Source organism: Lycium barbarum, chromosome 9 (assembly GCF_019175385.1).
Source record: "Lycium barbarum isolate Lr01 chromosome 9, ASM1917538v2, whole genome shotgun sequence".
NCBI classification, from domain to species: Eukaryota; Viridiplantae; Streptophyta; class Magnoliopsida; order Solanales; family Solanaceae; genus Lycium; species Lycium barbarum.
The window spans coordinates 24,043,202-24,063,846 of record NC_083345.1 but is presented as its reverse complement, the minus strand read 5'-3'; the positions used below and the strand labels follow the sequence as shown (position 1 = coordinate 24,063,846).

General features: G+C 35.8%; 1 protein-coding gene across 2 annotated transcripts; it reads left to right on the top strand.

Annotated features, from left to right (window-relative positions):
• The first annotated feature begins 10,975 nt into the window (after positions 1-10,975).
• LOC132610396 (hypothetical protein At1g04090) lies at positions 10,976-15,569 on the top strand. Of its 2 annotated transcripts, XR_009571138.1 has the most exons (3): positions 10,976-11,329; positions 13,100-15,039; positions 15,143-15,569. XR_009571138.1 is itself a non-coding variant. In XM_060324692.1 (2 exons), exons 1-2 carry the CDS (start codon positions 11,227-11,229, stop codon positions 14,713-14,715), a joined length of 1,719 nt encoding a protein of 572 aa, XP_060180675.1. In that variant the 5' UTR covers positions 10,976-11,226; the 3' UTR covers positions 14,716-15,569. The 2 variants fall into 2 exon arrangements, 1 of the variants encoding a protein (XP_060180675.1); XM_060324692.1 differs by having other exon boundaries at positions 13,100-15,569.
• Positions 15,570-20,645: the final 5,076 nt, after the last annotated feature.

Below are 20,645 nucleotides of genomic sequence, written 5' to 3'. Positions count from 1 at the left end.
TATATTGGTTCTGATAAATATATGCACTATTAAGAATTTGTTAACATTTGTTCTGGTAAATATATACACTTTTAAGAATTCACCAAAATTGGTTTTAGTAAATTGGACTTGACTTTTTTTTTTAATATAAAATGGGGGTCACGTGCTATTCACGTGCATCTTTTGTTACTTTTATCGTTAATTCTCATATGTGAAGTTAACTTTAGACTAAACTTATAATTCATGAATGTGTTAAAAAAAAAAAATTGTGCTCATATTAACATCTTGTTCCTTTTAATTTTCGTAAACATTGTGTCTCTTTTTAACAGTTAGGTCACCTGATAGATAATGAAGATATGGAGCTATGGAAAAAGCTGGCATACTCACCAGTTTTGGTGATTAATGTAGTCGCGCAAATTTTCCAGCAAGTCTTAGGCGTAGACTCCGTCATATTTTTCGGGGCTATGTTCTTACAGTCGGGTATACCTATCACGCCGCATTTCTAACTTTATTTCTTGTTGGTGCAATTCGGACCGGAGTGACTGGACTTACATTCTTGAGCTAACATTCTTGAGTTATACTTTCTTCGGGCGACGAAGAACCTTTTTTTTTTTGCATGTGCATGTGTGCTTCTCCCCCAAGTATTTATTGATTTCTTTTCTTTGTCAGTTTTTGATTCTTTCTTTGTCAAAGTAATTTAATCTGTCAAATATATCTAACTTGATATCGATTTTTTAAAAATATTTCTAAGTTTCCTTGTTAAGCATCTTTCATGAAGCAATTTCTCTGTTCCACCTAATGCAACAAAGTGATTACCCTGTCACTGATCTAGCATCCTTCTCAGAGGATGTTATTCTATGCTTTTTGGCCCTCGAGAGTGGACAGAGATAGCATACCCAAGCGATATTAAATCTTTAGGTACATGTTGTGAGACAACTTTATTTTCATTCAAGACACTAGTCATGAATCTAGCTACGTTATCGATTTGGTGTGCCCGAAAAGCATGGGTATTTGTTCTCCTTGCAGTTGTGATTCTCTTTGTAGGATGCATAATATACAAGTTCTTACCTGAGATAGGAAAGAAGAAAAGGTGAGTTAACAGAAGTAGAGATCTGGAAGTCGCATTGGTTTTGGAAGAGGTTACTTCCAGGAGATGATAGTGCGGGTGGAGTATAGTAGGCCTTACGTACTTCTAGTTTCTACTTTGTTGGAGTACAGTGTTAAAATTTGGAAATATTGGCTCTGGTAAATGTAGCACTCTTAAGAAATTGGCAATATTGGTTCTTATAAATATATCCACTATTAAGAATTTGTCAATATTTGTTCTGGTATACATTGTTAAGAATTTGGCAATATTAGTTCTGGTAAATTGGACTTGAATATTTTATTACAAAATGGGGGTCACGTGCAATTCACGTGCATCTTGTTACTTTTATCTTTAAGTTTAATATATAAAGTTAACTTTAGACTAAACTTATAATTTATGAACGTGTTAGAAATTTCTGGGCTCATATTAACATCTTACTATTTTAATATTTGTGAACAGTGTGTCTTTCTTCAAAAGTTAGCTCACCTGATAGATAATGAATGCAGGGAGCCTCAGAAGAAGTTGCTACACTCACCAGTTTTGGTGATTAATGTAGGCGCACAAAATTTTCAGCTAGTTTATGCTTAGAATACGTCATATTTTTTGGGCCCATGTTCTTATAGTCTACCGAGTATACCTACCACGTCACATTTCTAGATTTGTTCCTTGTTGGCGCAAAGAACGAATCTACTTGAGATACACTTTCTTCGGGCAACGAAGAACTTTACTTTTGGAAATTGCATGCATGCTTCTCCACGAGGTATTTATTCAATTCTTTTCTTTGTAAGTTTCCTTCTTTCTTTGTCAAAGTAGTTAATTTGTCAAATATATCTAACTTGATATCGACTTCTTTAAATATTTCTAGGTTTCTTTATTTGGTATCTTCCCTTGAGCAAATCCTTTGTTCCACCTAAGGCAATAAAATGATTACATTGTTATTGCATCTGCATCTTCCTTATAGGATGTTATTCTCTGCTTTCGACCCTCGCTATTGGATAGAGGCATCATTCCCGTTGACACCCAATTTTGACCTTTTTTTTTTCCAATTTATTTCTTCAGGCTTCTAAGTTGGTAATAAATTAAATACCTTATATTTTACCAATTACTATCGTTATTATTATTTTTGTTATTATTATAATTATTACCGGTACTACTATGACTGGCAGTTTTACTATTATTACCATTGTTACTACTACTATTACTATTGCTATTACTATTAGTATTAGTATTGTTGTTGTTGTTATTATTATTATTATTACTGTTATTACTACATATCCAATATGAAAGATAATTTATCTGATTTAATTAGAAGCTCAAAATAAATAATTTGAAAAAGGAATAGCCCATTATATTTTGGCTAATTAAAACTCATAAGTTAGCCCAACACACAGGGAGTTAAGTCTAAATTGGATTGACCCAAATCTAACATTGTCAAATTTCTCTACAACCGCTCCTATTTGTGTCTTTTCTCTCTCTCCATAACCATTCTCAACAAAATTTCAAAGAGCTTTAATCCAAAAATCGGAAGAGGTCTCACAATTTCAGAAAAGGTCTCACAATTTCGGGCAAGACATGAAACATCTCGTGATGAAAAGTTAAATTCTAATTGGTAAGTTCAAACATGATTTCTTTATCATTTTTCTTTCGTCCCTTTTAGTACAAGAGATTTAATTGACTTGTATTCTTCCTTTCTTTTCTGATCTTGTGATGTCCAAATTTATTGTTACCTCTTGGAAATTTCGTGTCATTACATTATGAGTAAACTAGCGCAAGCCTAAAGTGCATATGAAGCCCTTATAAGGTTAAGGATGTTATCTAATAATTTTAAGTGTATACCTTAAGGTTTCAGAGTCACGTGAAGCGATGAAAGTAAGTTTGTTGAAAGCTTGGAATTTGAGTCATGGTTTCGGGAAGTTTCCATATCATTTGGGTTATGCATTACTTAGAATTACCTTGAGGGGAAGCTATAAGGTCCCGAATTACCTTGAGGGGAAGCTATAAGGTCCCTTGGATGGTTAATGAAATTTTATACAAGTGCTAAGAAGGTTCCATAAGGATTGGATGTCAGACGAATCGAAAAGATCGCATTTTTGCGATATCGGAAAAAATAAGGCCATATGCGGCCGTATACTCAATATGTTGGACCGCATATGGGCAGCAAACTCACCAAAATGGAAGCTCCCACTGCCCAGCGTCCTCCGTAGGGAGGGGAGGGGAGATATGGCCGCATCTCCACCTCAAGTCGGTGCGGGGGTGCGAAGTTGCCACCTTTTTAAATTTTAAAAGACCCCATTTTCATTCCAACTCTCCACATTTATTTATCTACACTTTTAGAGGCTTCTCAATATTTCTTTAAGGTTCCATAATCCTCCATACCTTTCCATATCATCAAGAGAGAAGATCAACATCAAAACTCAAAGAGAATCCATAGAAGGTGGTTGTTCTTGCTTCTCTCCAAAGTTGTGGCAAACTTGGTCTTGGAAGGAGTTGAGGAAGGTGAAGTTCTTCTATAATAAGGTATGATCTTCCTATTATTTACATGATTAAGTTGATATAAAGGTTTAGTGACCCTTGGAAAGGAAAAGAATTAAAGTGGAGAAATCATAAATGTTGAAGTGAAGAAGATGACTTTGGGATGAACTTATAAAGGGGATTTTGAATAAATTTGAGATTGTATTGAATATAACTTCTTGAATATGATATTGAGAATGTTGTCGTTATTGTTTGGGAGTTGATTTGGAATTTGGTGGAAGTTGATAAAATAGGGGAAGTGCTGCCCAAATTCCGTTAGCCTTTTAGTTGCTCTAATTTGAACTTAAGCATGTTTTCAATGACTTGACCTTAGTATGGATTCTCTTGAATGTAGAGTTTGCGGGTCTTGAAGAAGAACATTAAGTAGTTAAGAATACATAAAGGTATGTAAGGCTAACCCTTCTTTCTAAAGGCATGTTTTACTCGTTTTGAATCTATACGTGATATCCATGACATTCCTATTCTTATAAATGCCATAAGCTCAAAACCCTCGAGATTCTCTTGATATTGTTGGCAATGTTCCTTGTGATGGTAAGGATAACAATTATGATAATGAGTGCAATTCTAGAGATACCATCTAAGATATTCGCAATGTCCTATTCCTAGAAGTGCTAGAAGTTCATGACCTCCAATATTCTTGCAATACTTTGGCAAAAACTCCTCATAGTGACGATGATAATATTGATGATGATAATGATGACGATGATTCAATAATAGAAATCGGGGGTTTACCGACTTTATGTCACCCCGATAGGGTTGTAATGTTTCTCTTGGATACTTATGTATGTTATAAATGTATGAGGATATGTTGTGACACCGAGTCTATATGGCCGGGTATGATATCTATTGCGCGCACACCTCTGCAGTTGGGTACGAATAACACCGAGCCTTGTGATGGTCGGGTACGGATAACATCGAGCTTTGAAATGGCCGGGTATGGTTAACACCGAGCCTTGTGATGGCCGGATATGCAGGACACCGAACCTATATGGTCGGGTATGGTATGGTATCATTACGAGTATATGTATAAAATATTCTCGTCAAAGGAAGGTTAAGTAAGCATAACAAACGTCTTACAAGGTATTAATGATTTTTTATCTTATGTTATTCTTCATGCTTGTATCATGTTATTGTTCATGTCTTACATACTCAGTACATTATTCGTACTGACGTCCTTTTGTTTGTAGCGCAGTGTTCATGCCCGCAAGTAGATAGGGAGACAGACCAGACCAGTAGGCTGTTTCTTTAGTGATTGCATAAAGGTGCTCCATTTGATCCAGAGCCGAAATAGTTGGTATTTTTCTTTTGGTGTACATATATGGGCATGGCGGTGTCCTGTCCCGTCTTTATGATAGTATGTACTCTTCTTAGAGGCTCGTAGACAATTGTGTATAGTTAGATATATCTCAACCTTGTCGGCTCATATTGTGTATATTATTTTGACAACCTTGCTGGCTTGTGTATAAATATGGGCATAGTTGATGATGTTTGTATAAAATGGTGCCTTAGCCCGATGGCAATTGTGTTATTGATGCATGTTAGTTATGAGATAGCCATGTGGCTCACCTACATATGATTATGGGAGTATAATGATAGGTGCTCGGCAGGTTGGCGCCGGGTGCCCATAATGGCCCTCCGGTTGGGCTGTGACATTTATTTGCGAAATCTACCAAATAGTAGTCGTTGATAATTGTTCAATTTTTTGCCATCAATTGTTCGAGAACGACTTTTCAAGTTTAATACCTCTTAGGAGTTTTCACTCATTTAATTCAAAATATTTGTGTCATTCCTATTTTTGGGTCGTTGATTTGTCTTCGCGCACCCATGTATTTCAAGTTTTGGCATGTAAGTCGAGGGACAATCTCATGGGTCTCCCGTCCTTGACATTTTGTAACCCATCAATACATAAATAAATTTTAAGAGCCATTCGCAACCCTTAGATAAATCGAGTTCTACTTTCGTGCGCTCGATCAATCCCAATTTTCTTATCAATTATCTTGATCCTAAGCTTGTCTACCACAAATCCAAAAAATACCAAAATATGTCCAAGCCATGATCCGTCTTCAGCTTCTTTTAAAACATAGCCTACACAAGACTTGATCCGTCGATTTCTTCTCAGGTGCACATTTCTAAATGCTCCACTCTTATCCTTTAACACTTTCTTGTCCCACATTAATCATACCCACTCCGCCGTTACCAAATATTTCATTTTCCTACCAAAGGTTGACTTAAGCTGAACACCAAAGACAACACAAATTCAAAGACGATATGGCTGACCGAATCACTGTGACTGAACTAGTTGAAGACGAGTTTAACAATGAAAAAGTAGAATCATACCGAGACAAAATTGCTACGCTTGAGGCAAGAATGACAAAAATGGAACAAAAAATTGACAACATTAAGTAAATGATAGCTGACCTTAAGAACTCATCCACCGAAAACTCAGAGGTCGACAGCCTTATGAACTCATCCAATGAAAACTCAGAAGATTATGACCTTGAGAACTAATCCAATGAAGACTCAGAGGGATATTCTCCCACTCGCAGAACCGCACCTGCCAGATTTGAATGCAATGCTCAGCACTTCCCAAATATGCTTCCATTTTCACTGAAAGAGGCACTCAATAGTTTGATGGAGACAAGCAAGGATGGAGAAAATGGTGGAAGGCGTTTCAATATCGAGACCAATCAGATTTCCTTCACAAATGAGCATGCTTTACAACCTGAGGCAGATTTAGTTAAGATGGAAAATGAAAATGATAACACTCATGACCTCATTAATCCTAGGGGATAGGTAACCCTCAAATCCACCTGAAGGCATATCTTAACTGGTTAACAAGTATAGGGCAAGGAAATGAACTTAAGATGAGGCTTTTTATTAGGATGCTTACTGGGCCAGCTTTGATATGCAAAGTAAGACACATGGAAATGGTTTTTTTGGGGTGATCTAGTTAAAGATATCATCAAGAAATATGAGTTTTCCAGCAAAACCTCTGAAAGATGCAGTCTGTTGAAAAGAAAATCTACAGAATCTCATGAGAGTCCGAAAGCAAAGGAACCTCAAAAGAGTAACAAAATTAACCTTGGGGCATGATAAGGTAAATTGTTGATTGGTTGAGGCGCAGTCCAAGAACAAAGGGCAAGCAATCGTTAATGAACTACAAAATGCTCCCCTTCTAGTGCCTAAAACAAGAAATTTCCGAACTTTCACCCTTTCAGTGAACCGCTCTCAATATATTTGCAAGGTTGAGATCAGCCAGAATCTTGCAACCAAAGCCTAGCAAAATCCCTTCTCTTTCTTTTAACCCAACCAAACAATATGCCTTTCATTCAGGCATGTTAGATCACACAACCATTGTTTGAAAGAAGAGATCCAATAACTATTGGATAATGGTAGAATCATTCAGAGATCGATAGCTCGCCCTCAGTTTGTTTGGTATCGACATCCATCTATCATGCCGATGCCATGTCACAATCAGGCAATTTATCGACAATTTATCAGTCAAGTTCCTCCCCACGACCAAGTAACTATTGGACCAAGGTTACTGCAAGTACTTATGACTAGCCGGGCAGAACACCAAAAATGGTTTCATTAAGAAAGACCGCTAGGAACATGGTGGGCCTTGTTCAGAAGATGATATTAGTTCTGATAAATGTATACACTGTTAAGAATTTGTTAATATTGGTTCTAATAAATGTATACACTGTTAAGAATTTGGCAATAATGGTTATGGTAAATTTGACTTGTATATTTTTTACAAAATGAGAGTCACGTGGATCTTTTTACTTTTATCTATAATTTTCATATATAAAGTTAATTTTGAACTAAACTTATAACTTATGAAGGTGTTAGATATTTCTGTGCTCATATTAACAGCTTGCTCCTTCTAATTATCGTTGTTACATATCCCTTCTAATGTATTGAGTTTGGGCATAGTTGCCCCTCAACCTTGGACAGGGCTAGTATTGCTATGGCAAAAAAGGGCTAAGTCGACCGCCTCCGGCTGAACTCTTGCCCAAAATTCATGAAAAAAAAATAAAAATCATGACTTTTGTTTGTATTCTTTTGGTTATTTTTTTCAGTTCAACCCGTCTTCATCGATATTATCAATTCAATACCACACTCCAAATATTTTTCTGACGTTGTGTGAGCTCAAATATATTTTGAAGATTATTTAAACACTCCCAAAACTTGAAATTAAACCGAATTGAACAATGAAAATCTATGGGACTTTACACTGACTAAACAAAACAAAAAAAATTATGCCTCACAAAAATATTCATATGCTTTACTATTTGAACATTTGTTATGAATAGACTTGGGTTATCACATTACCATTTATGAGCAGACTTGATCAATCTCACGATGATGAGATTAAATATGTAGATAATCACTCTTATTTTCTTTAGCCAATAGGGATGAACAATATCAATCAATTAAAAACCTCTAGTTCCATATGTTTATGATTACATTTAGTAGCTATCCTCAGATATATATACTGTCACGAAATCCACGTGATTGACACCTGACACGCTACATGACTCGAGCGGACCAAATCCATATAAGAAACCCCCTCTTATATGCCCCCTACATGCATGTGAAAGCCTTTTCAAAATACAATCATTTTAAATACTCCTTCTGTTTCAATTTATTTATCTAATTTTGACTTGGCTAGGAATTTATGAAAGTAAAAAATATTTTTGAATCTTTTCGTCTTAAACTAAGCATGTATAGAATGTATCAAAATGCCTTTAATCTTGTGGTCTTAAACATGACATGTGAAAAGTTGGAATTAAAGAGTTGAAAAACAAAGGAAAGAGATATTCTTTTTGAAACGGACAAAATAGGAAAGTAAGACAGACAAATTGACACGGAGGAAGTAATTAAAACCATGCATGAACACACTTTTAGATCAACACTTATCGATAGATGAGAATAAATAAAGGTAGCAATGTTTCATCCATGCGTGTCATATTAGTAACCATAGATTACAACCAGGGGCGGATTTGACCCTCGACACTACAACCCGAACACTCTCAGCAAAAAATTACAACATATATATAGGGTAGATTTCTGTGTTTATGTACATATATTAACTTTTAAATACTCTGAACAAATGCAAAAGGTTAGTTCAAGCGGTTTAGGATGTTCAAAATTGTGTCTAGCGTCCTGGGTGTGATTCCCATCACAACATTATTTTTTATATTTAGCTTTTATTATTTTTTTCGAAACCCTTGAATGAAAATTCTAGATCTGCCACTTATTACAACCCCAAAGAATAACTATTGTCTATGAAACCTCTACGAGACAAAATGAATAGCCAACTGTTATAGGCCAAGTGACTAAAATAGTTAAAGTAAATGTCTTTTCATGATTACAAGTGCGGAGTCTTACCAAAAGTATGGACATGAGATTTAGAGCTGTCCTATCCACGAGGTTCTTGTTTCTCAATACCCGTCCTTACAACAGAAAATGAAATTGGCCGAATGATCTAATTAAGGTTCACATACCTTATATATTTCATAAACCATACAAATATCATGATATATTTAAAAGCTAGTGTCATTTGGCCTAGGTCTAAACCAACATTAAAATTTTAATTTGTAGATCTTTTTAAAAATTTTCTGCTCTTGCTTCTTTATTTTGTAACATTAATTTGACACTTTAAAAAGACTTCTAAATTTCAAAGTACAAAAAGGTATATGAAAGTTAGAAAATATTTTTCTTAGTTGTATTAGATTCTTAAAAAAAAAAAAAATCAAACAATAGAAAGCTCTTCTAATTTATATATTACATAAATCTTTTGAGATTAAAGTCTCTGATGATCCAAATTTAGCTTTTCAAATGTTATATTAATTTCATTTGATACTTCAAATTGAATCATATTGGCTAACTTATTTTTTACCAAAAGATATTACAGTATTAGATAAGTTTTATGTTAAAAGTGTGCGCATGTAAAATTTGATTAATTATTATTGTACTTCGAAGTTCATTTTTCGATTGAAACGAAAGGACTAAAATTTACATTTTAAAAGTATTTAACATCAATATAAGTTTATATGTATTTATTACTCTAATTTCAAACTTAATTCTATCTTAAGTGAAATCTTTGTTAATTACTTATTTTGCCAGCATGTACGACACAAAATTACAGGAGAAAATAAAATAACTTTACGTCTAACCAGACGAATAAAATTTGAAAATAACAAATGATAATTAGTAAACAACATCAACAAATACTAAATAGTATTACAAGAATAATATTTTAATTCAATTATTAAGCTTACATTAAGATAGAATTTGAATGACAGGATAATTCTTTACGTTTCTATAATAAATTCTTAAGGAAAAATATATTTTAAAACAAAGTTTAATAACATTTCCTCAAAAGGCTCAAATATATATGAGTATGCTTTGCGACGTCCACTATAATCTTTTCCATACATAATTTTTGTGGGGTCCACTATAATCTTTTCCATGACATCATTATTTTTAGTGGCATAAAAATGTTCCTAAAATTCTCAAAATTTACCAAAATGTTTGAGGATTCACAAAGTCATAAAAACTTCAATTAGGGGTAAAGAGATAAAACAAATTCATTTGAGGACTATAAAAAATGGGTATTATCAAAATCCATGTGGAGTGGTCTCAAAAAAATGAATGAGTGCAAAAAATGAAAAATGAAAAAATGCAAGGAAAAATCAATAAGAGAAGTCACATGTAAGCATCTTAGTAGTGTTGTGAGGATGTGAGAATTACAAAAACTCACTATCCTCACTTATATATAGTAGTAAAATTACAAGTTAAAGTTTTTTTAAAAAAATAATAATTTCTTAACATTTGTATGCCATGGTTGAGGGAGTCTTTAAAGTGGTACTCCTTCCTTATCAAATTATTTATCGCTTTTTGTTTACATGCTCTTAAGAAATATTCATTAAGAGGGATATTTGACTAATTTTATCTTTATTTATGTGTATGTTATAATAATCTCTCCATTAAATATTTACTCTATTTATGTGTCATCTCCATTAATTACAATATTCCATTAAGGGTAAAATGGTGAAAAATAATTAATCGTGTCTCGAACTCCTAAAACAACAAATAATTTGAGATAACTATTTTCAATAAACATGACAAATAATATGAGACGGGGAGGACCATTTTAACATGTAAAACAGGCCAGAAGGAATAAAGATCCTATTTGGATTGACTTATTTTAGATGATTTTAAGCACCTTTGTGATGTTTGAGTAAAATAAAAAAATATTTTTAAATACTTATTTTTTAGTAAAACAACAAAAATAAGCTAAAATTCCTGATAAAAAAAAGTCATAAGTCCATCCAAACGGGCTCAAAATCCAGTTAAAATAAGTAGCCCGGGATTGGCCTTAAATGTTGGAGAGGATGAGTCGAAAACAACAGTTGACGTTGTCATTCATCGTCCACTCTCTTTCCTTTCCCACAAACATTCCACCAAAACACAAAGACACGCAACACAATTGATTCCCACCAACAAAGATTCATCTCCCAACAATTGGGTATTCTAAAAAACTGATATTTATAGAGATCCACTCACCTAAATCTTAGAATTGTGAAGAAAAAGGTGGTTGTGTTGTTGGGGGGTGCAATATGTTTGGATGCAAATGTTTTCGTTGGAGCAAAATTTCAGATCTTTATTCCAGAGAACTTGATACTTTTACTCTCCCTGCACCAATCCCACAATGGCCTCAAGGTATGGGAATTAATTTATTGTAATTATCTTGTTAATCTTTTCTTTTGGCTGGCAATTGTCATTTATTAGAATTTTGTTGCGAAATATAGTTACTTTAATCAGTCAATCTGCTGCCCCTTAATATCAAATTAGTTGCTTGGGCTACATAAACTCTCTTTATCCAAGCTCATTGTTAGGTTGTTTTTTATTCTAGAATTTTGAGTTTATGGGTTCTTGATAAATTATTTATATATATTATAGTATGTGAATTTTTAAATACAAATACAGGGTTTGAGCCAAAACTACTGAGTTTTGCCGAACCCGTAGGCAAAGCTCTAGCTCTGGCCCTGGAAGGATTCACTTGGGTAATTAATTACACACTAGATTTAAGATGTGGGGTTGTCTTTTTTATGTAGCCATTGTTTTCTATAATTTTTATGCCTACCTTTGCATTGAAAAGAAGGAAAGAAAGGAACATCTTTTTCTTCATTACTACTCTGGCGTGTCTCATTTTGTGCTCACTGTGATTGAGATTGAACTGCTTCTATGTTCCAGCAAACTGGAAATTACACATCCATCCCAGAGGGGCCTTATAGGGTGTCTTAGGTTTTTTGTATGTTTATCGTAGCTTGATTTAATAGAGGTTCAGTATTCCACGAGGTTCGTGTTTCTAATGTGGTCTGGTGACTGACAGTGATCAACTTTAAAGTTTAAAATGATTACTGTACTGCTTTGTAGAAGAATAATGTATACTACTGTTTTTGGTGAAATCTGCATGAGGTGGTCACAACTTTTGATTCTTTAGCGCTGTAAAGAAAAGATTCTAAACTTTGTTGTAGTTTCCAAGCTTGTTATTGAGTATGAGACACTCTGAACTGGTAGTTTCTTTTTTACCGCTCTTTCGTGCTTCTAAATTCTATTTTCCCTTTCTTACAAAGGCTCTACAAGTTTCTTTATGAAGTACACTAGTCTGGGAAGATGCTACTGTAGTCTTTTGATTGATAGGCACAGAGATAATGAGTAGTAAAATGAAAGCTTCCAGACGTTGTTTCTCTATGTTACTCGGACTCTTCACTTTCGGTGCCGCACCCGTGTCGACATGACATGGGTGTGGGTGTGGGATCCGTACCCCATCTGGTCAACCGATTTTGATCAGTAAAATCTTAAGTTCTACTGGTTTCAAGATTTATCTAATGCACTTAGTTTTCCTTCATAATTAGCTTCCGCATATTAAAATAGGATGTTGTTTTCTGACAAGTTCTTGTTCAATTTATTAAGTTTCGCTTCAATTTCCCTCTCTAACCATATTCACTATGTTATACTTTCATTCTTATCTCTCAAGATGTGCTTTTCCATTTGAAGAAGACTTACAAAAACTCTGCTGACTGATTATTCGTAAGAGTTTGGATATGTTTTTTTTGGATGGTTTAGGATTTTTCGTTGTTATTTGAGACCAAAGCTAATTATTTCTCGTCTTAAATGGGTTTTTGTTCAGCTTAAGTTTTCACTGTGATAAAATCTCTTTTTGCGGTTAAATGCAAGAATTCTTTTATTCACTTTCTTTCTTTTCCTTGGAAAAGACATTGTATATGTTCTTGGACGTGCATTAGTTTTCAGAGTCACATGATGTGATGTGTCTGGTTATGGGTCATCGAATCAGCACTGTACCCCAATAGACTGTTAGAATCATGCCAGCGGATTGCATACAAACCTATTTATTTTCCTTTCCTTGAAAAAGCAATTAAGAGAAGATCACCTCTAATGCTAGTTTTTTTCCCCGCTTTCTACCAGTCTTAGAACGTTCAGGTACAGGGTTTGCTAGTGGAACAATTAAACTAGGGGAATTGGAGGTTCAAAAAATCAGCAAGTTTGAGTTTGTCTGGGGTTGTAATCTGTCACAAGATCGGAAACAGGGTGTTAGCTTTTATAAGCCAAGGGGGGTGCCTGATGGATTTTTCAGCCTTGGCCACTACTGCCAATCTAACAACAAGCCTCTACGAGGGTTTGTGCTTGTTGCTCGGGAAGTGGCTAAACCTGAGCCAGGTGATCATTGCAATGGAAATCCTTGTTTGCCTGCGCTTCAGAATCCCCTTGATTACACGTTAGTCTGGAGTTCTAATGATGGAATTGAAGAAAATTTCGATGGATCTGGTTACTTCTGGTTACCTCAACCACCTGAAGGTTATAAAGCCCTGGGGTTCATTGCGACTAGTAAGCCTGTTAAACCTGAGTTAGGGGAAGTTAAATGTGTTCGAGCTGACCTCACTGATGAATGTGAAGCTTACCGCTTGATACTCAAAACCAGCTCTGTGCTTTCAGAAGTACTGGCAATTTGGAGCATAAGACCGCGGCATAGAGGATTGCATGGTAAAGGTATTTCAGTTGGTACCTTTTTCTGTAGTAGCTATTGGAGCACGGAGCAAGAGCTAAACATCGCTTGCCTAAAGAACTTTGATACGAGTCTACAAGCAATGCCAAACCTTGATCAGATTCATGCAATCATTAGGCACTACGGCCCTACTTTGTTTTTCCATCCCGACGAGGCCTATCTTCCATCTTCTGTACAATGGTTCTTCGACAATGGCGCAATGCTCTATATGAGAGGTGATTCAGTTGCTAAGCCTATTGAGCCTGACGGTTCCAATTTACCTGGTGATGGGACAAACGATCACCAATGCTGGATTGATTTGCCAAGCGATGTTCGGAGGGATATTGTCAAGTTTGGAAACTTACAGAGTGCAAAACTTTATGTTCATGTGAAGCCAACCTTAGGTGGTACTTTCACGGATCTTGCAATGTGGATTTTTTGCCCCTTCAATGGGCCAGCTACTCTAAAGGTAGGGGTAGTGAATGTTCCTCTTAGCAAAGTCGGCCAGCATGTAGGTGATTGGGAACATTTCACTCTTCGAGTGAGCAATTTCACAGGAGAGTTGTGCAGTATCTATTTTTCTCAGCACAGTGGTGGTGAATGGGTGGATGCTTATGATTTGGAGTTTATTGCAGGAAATAAAGCTATTGTTTACTCATCAAAAAGTGGTCATGCTAGCTTTCCTCATCCTGGAAATTACATTCAAGGGTCCTCAAAGCTAGGGGTTGGAATTAGAAATGATGCTGCCCGCAGTAATCTCTACGTAGATTCAAGTACCCATTATGAAATTATAGCAGCAGAGTATCTCGGCCATGCAGCTGTCAGTGAGCCGTGTTGGTTACAATATATGAGAGAGTGGGGTCCAACCATTATTTATGACTCAAGAAAGGAGCTTGAGAAAATTGTTAGTCGCTTGCCAATGATGGTTCGGAATTCAGTACAGAGTATTTGTGATAAGTTGCCAATGGAACTGTTTAAGGAGGAAGGCCCTACTGGACCAAAGGAGAAGAACAATTGGTTTGGAGACGAAAGATGGTAGTACATTTCTTTTTTCTGTCTATGGGTATCTTATTCTTGCCAGTAGATCACAATTGGCTTGTTGGAGTTTGTTGTACCATAATGTACAGATTCCTCTTACTCTATGACTCCAGTGTTCAAATTAAAAATTAAGTACGCGAAGTGCAATGGAAGTAAGAGGTGGATAAATGGGCTTTGTAGTTGTTTTGGCTTAGTACTTTGTGAGGACTCCTTTGAGGATCCTACAAGTTTATAGTCCACAGCAGGAGTTGTGTTGATTCTTCGGTTTTCTGTACAAGGGTAGCAGAGCATACTACTTATAAACCAAGAGGACATCAAGCACGCGGTAATCCTTCATCTTAAAGTAAATTGATTCTTGACTTCTTGTTATGGCCATTTTCGCTCTGCAACTATTGCAATGTATTGCTTCTCTTTCATTGTGACATCAGGTTATTCTTCGCTGAGCTGTGTAAAGATTATTGAGGAAATTCCTCAATCCATATCCTAACCTTCATTCCGGGTTAAAGAAAATGACTTCTGTATATACCCTCTGTCGTTTCTTCTCCCTGCGGACGTTCATTAATTTATAGGCAAGCTATGCCGGTGTAGTGTTTGGCATTAGCGGTCTCCATGCGTCCACTAAGCTTAAGCAGGCAGACACTTAGGAGACTGACCGGCTGGTTCGCAGATAAAGTCATGAAGAGATCATAGTGCCTCATTGTCATATGGGGATTAGTAACACTGGATTGTTTACTGCAGATGCTCTTTTTAGTGAATGTGTGCTTCATTGCATTGAATTAGATATACTGTATATAATATTAAAGTCCACATACGATAGTTAAAGTAAATTAAAAAAAAAAAAAATCCTTTGTCCCAGTTGTAATTTGTAACAAGAAGTTGTCTGAGAATTAGTTTTTAGTTGGACAAGTTATGTCATGACTGGCTTTACTCAACTCATATTTGATCCAACCATAATGACCTTTGACAAGATTTGTGCAAGTTGAAGTGGGTTGAGAACCCCAGAATCTCATGTTTAAACTAGCCGAGGCAAAAACATTTGATGATTTCTTCTCATATGTCAGACTAGCGGAATTAGCATGCGCGCAAGCTGGCCTAGACACCATGATCTTTAAAAAGAAATGATTTGTGCAAGTTGAAATCACATAATCTATTTTTACTTGTCCAATTGTCTTACCCATTCATTCAGCATCTCCTGCCTGATGGAGTAAATTTTGTTTCTTCTTCGTCCTATTTAAAGAATTCGAGAAAGGTAAAATATACTGGTGCTTAACCATTATACTTCACACCATTACAAATCTTGTCAATTTCTTTTTGAAACAAAGGCTTCGTGATGAACTTTCACGTAAAAGAAAGAAGGTAAAGGGGAAATAACTTCCAGAAAACATGTGATACTTCGAGACAATGTATCTAACTTTTATCATTTTTTAAGATGAAAGTAGACTCGTGAAAAGGACGAAAGGAAATAAATAAGAACCTTTAATAAGATGTGAACGCTGTATTAATTAGTGTGGAGAAAATACATATAAATTCCCCTTAACTTGTCGCCAAAATTCACTTTAGCAATTTAACTTTACGGGCGTTTATTTACCTCATATTCTAGTACGAAGTGAAGTTAACACCCCTTAATGAATGGCGTGACAGGAAAGCGTTATCACTTTCTGGAAAGCGTGTGAAGAGGAAAGAATTACATTAATAATGGTCCAAAGTGTACACATGTCATTGTCACGACCCGACTAGGGGCCATGACGGGTACCCGGGCCGACTACCGAGCACCACTCATTAGGCTAATTATCATACTCAACCTGAACGCACATAATCTCCAAGGCAATACATATATATACATAAGCCCTCACGGCTGCAAAAACGATGTATCAAATATACACTAATGTACTCATGAGACAACTACTACCTACACATACGTATCTACGAGCCTCTACTAGAGTACTGAAACATAAGGTCGGGACAGGACCCCGTCGTGCCCAAATGTGTACACAAAAGAATGTATCAACCAATGGCACCTCCGGAGTAGTGGAGTGCTCTATGAATCTGCTGAGTAGCTCCTAAGAATCTGGGCCTCCTCCCTGCCTACCTCTGGGCATGAACACAGCGTCCATAGAAAGAAAAGGACGTTAGTACGAACAATGTACTGAGTATGTAAGGCATACACAATAACATGATAAAGAGATGCAAGAGTATAAGGTAACGGGGTAACCTGTAACTGATTGCCTCTTAAGGCGGAGTCATGCATGCTAACTCATATAATAAACAACATCATATCATGTAAGCATATGTATGCAACTGCCCGACCATATAGGTACGGTGTGATCATCATTAGCCTGCGTCCGGGGTAAACATCTCATGCCGCCCACTAGTGGTGTCTGCCCATGCCATCTAGACATGATGTATATGCCGCCCGCCTTAGCGGTGTCTGCCCGGCCATGTAGGCACGGTGTAATCTCATCACTATGTACTTATCATAAAACATGCATAAGAACTCAAGTAAAAGTTACAACTCTATCGCGGTGACGTAAGGTCAAGAACCCCCGATTCCATTATGGAGTAGTCATGGTCATCATATCTCACCTTGAAGGAACGAGCATTATAAGGTGAGCTTAACAACAATGAATAACATCAAGGAATCATATAAGGATCATTAGCTTCACAAGACTACCATATCATAAGCTTTAGAGTCTCTAGACTTAGATTCATCATCATCATTGTCATATTCATAACACATCTCTTATCTTTATCTCATGAGAAGCTCTTAATACTCATAGACTTATAGTTTCCGGAATATAAGAGAGTCATGGAAAGATAAAGGAAGTCATGTTGTAGGAATCATGCCTTAGAGAAGAAGGGACTAGCCTCACATACCTTTTCGTCTCCTTAGCTCTATCAACTAAATGGTTTCCTTCGAAGCTGGCGATTCTATATTCAAGAGAATTTGTACTAAGATTAGATAATCGATAATATACTTAAGCTTAAGCTAAAGCGACTAAAAGCTAATGAAATTTGGACAGTATTTCCTTTGTTTCTACAACTTCCTCCATATAATATAACAACTCCCAAACATCAAAAACAACATCCACAATATCATGATCAATAAACTTGTTAAGCTAGATATTATTCAATTCTTAAAACTCCCTCTTCAAGTCATCCTTAACCATGGTTATCACCCAATGTCGTATTTATTCACATAAAATGCTTCTTCAACACTTTTAATATCATTCATAACAAGATTATACTCATAACATGTCAAGAACTATTATTCAAGTCAAGTTACCATTCAAGAATTCCATTATTCTCGTATTTGTACTCCATTTTCTACTCCCTTCCATAATCCAAGTCTTTCAACCATTCAATACTCTTAATAGCATGAAATGAACATAAAACTCACCTTTGATTGTGTAGAAATGGGTTTTGGATGGAAATGTTTCACTTGGAGAAAACCCTAACTTCAATTCCAAAGAAATTTCTAGCTTCCATCAACCCTAGTTAGCATCCTTGCACTTGATTTCACTAATTTTTGGCATTTGATCTTTGATCTCTCTTGAATTTGTGTTCATAAGATATATGGAGTGTTCTAGAGATTTCAAGAAGCGTTGAGGAAATGAGAAATGAAAATAATAACTTGGGATCTTATATTTATAATTGGGAAAATCTGACCCGTCATTGATTATACGGATACTTATACGGTCCGTATAAACCAGTGTTTTAAAAGGCGAGGGCGTAAGGCGGGGCGTTTTATGTCTGCCTCAGTGAGGCGTAAGCCTCGAGGCACGGGGCGTAAACCCCATGGGATTTTAATTTTTAGTATTTTATAAAATGATATAATTATAATAAATATTTTTAAATAGGTGAAATAGCGTAAAAAATTGAAGAAAAGTATAAATAAGTGATATATATATATATATATATATATATGCTCCACCCCCACAAAAAAACTAATTAGAACAATCTAATATACGCTACTTACAAGTTCAAGTGACTGCTCGTTATTTTTTTGAGATAGTAGAAGACAAGATAAATAATTGGAAAAGAATATATATTAGGCATTCTAGCAATAAAAAAAGGTCTTGACTTTTAAATTTAATGTTTCAGTTCCTTTTTAAAACATTTGAGTAATTACATGTTGACTTTTGAGAATTTGGGCATTATATTAAGGACTTATTTAACAAATTTTGTTTTAGTTTGAAGAAGTTTTCTAGGCTTACGCCCCAACACGCCCTAACAAAAAACAAACTCGCCCCAAACGCCCGGGCGTACGCCCCGAATTGCTGGGCTTACGCCTTTGGAGACTTTCGCCCCGACCCATCGCCCCGGGGCATTTTTGGTACACCCCGCCCCAGGGCTCGCCCCGAAAACGCCTTTTAAAACACTGGTATAAACTTATACGGTCCGTAGAAGTGACCGTGAAATTGCAGCAATAATCATCCTTTCTGCAACCATTATACAGTACCTTATATGGTCTGTATAATTTTATACAGTCCGTATAAGTGACCGTATAATACTCCCAGTGATCACCCCTCACTGTGACGGTTATACGGACCACTATACGGACTGTATAATGGGTCGTATAACTCACCCCTTTTTCCAACTTGTCCTTGTCGTTTCGTTTGATCTCCAATCCTTATGGAACCTTCTTAATATTTATTTAACACTTCATTATCAATCTAAGAAGCATTTAACTCTTTCTCAAGACAATTTTAAACCAACATTAGCTTGGTACTTTGCAAAGCCTTTCCAAAACACGACTTATATCAACGAACTTTCTTCTCTTGCCTCGAATGTCTTTGGAATCTTAATTAGAATCGCCAAGTAACCTTTCTAACTTATAGGGACATCATATACATCTCACCCTGCGTTAGTCTATCTACCACATGACGACATGAAATTTTTCGAGGTGTAACTGTCATTCTAATTGAAAATGCAATTAGTTATACTCAATTATGTTTTTCTTATTATTTCATTTTTCATGTAGGATTTCTTTTTCTTTTTCCTTCTCTCAGATTCATAGCCGCCGCCCATCACCACCCCGTTCCATCTTTTTCACAGTGATTTCACTGTCAATGGCGCCGGAGCCCACAAAACTTCCGGCTCCTCTTTCATCATCGTTGCTATGCCGATTTGTTGAGTTTTTATTTTTTCTTAAACCTGCCCCTCTTTGTCTCTTATCAAATCTTATTTTCATGACTATAATTTCTCAAAATTGATCCATTCTTGAGCTAAATTGTCATTTCAAGAATTTCTGAAACTTTGATGTTAAAACCCCTTCCGGTACATTTAATTTCTTCACTCTTCCCTTTGTCAGATTTCTTCTTCTTCCTCAAACTATCAAGCGCCGCAAATTCGTTCGAATTCTTCACCATCACAATCCCTTCTTCCCTTATGTTACTCCCCATCATTTCAACTAATTTTTTCAACTAAACCCAATTGTTCTTCTTGAATTTCCGTTCTTCTTCTTCTCAACAAAAAAGGTAAAAGAAAATAAAGAAGGAATTGATAGTCGATTAAACCGTAGGGCTTCTTCTTCAACTATACACAAGCTTAATTTCTTGATGAATTCTGTAAATTGGGTATGCAAAATGTGTAAGTTTGCTGGGTATTTCAAGATTTGTAGAGGGAAAAACTTGTTGTGAATGCATTTTCACCGGAAAATCAAATTCTGGCTATCTTTCTTTTAATGTCTATCTCAATTCTCATCAATAAATTACCATGTTGAAAAGCTCCTATGGGTGGGGGCGTTGTGAATCTTTGAATTTTTCTTGTCATGGAAGTGGAACTCTATAAGTTGCCACCGATATGGGAAAGAATAGAAAATAGGGAAAGAAGAAAAAAATTAAAGAAAAATAATAAAATAATTTTTTAGTTAGTTTCGACGAATTTATTAAAAAAAACAAAGTTTCATTAAATGACGTGGATCTATCACAA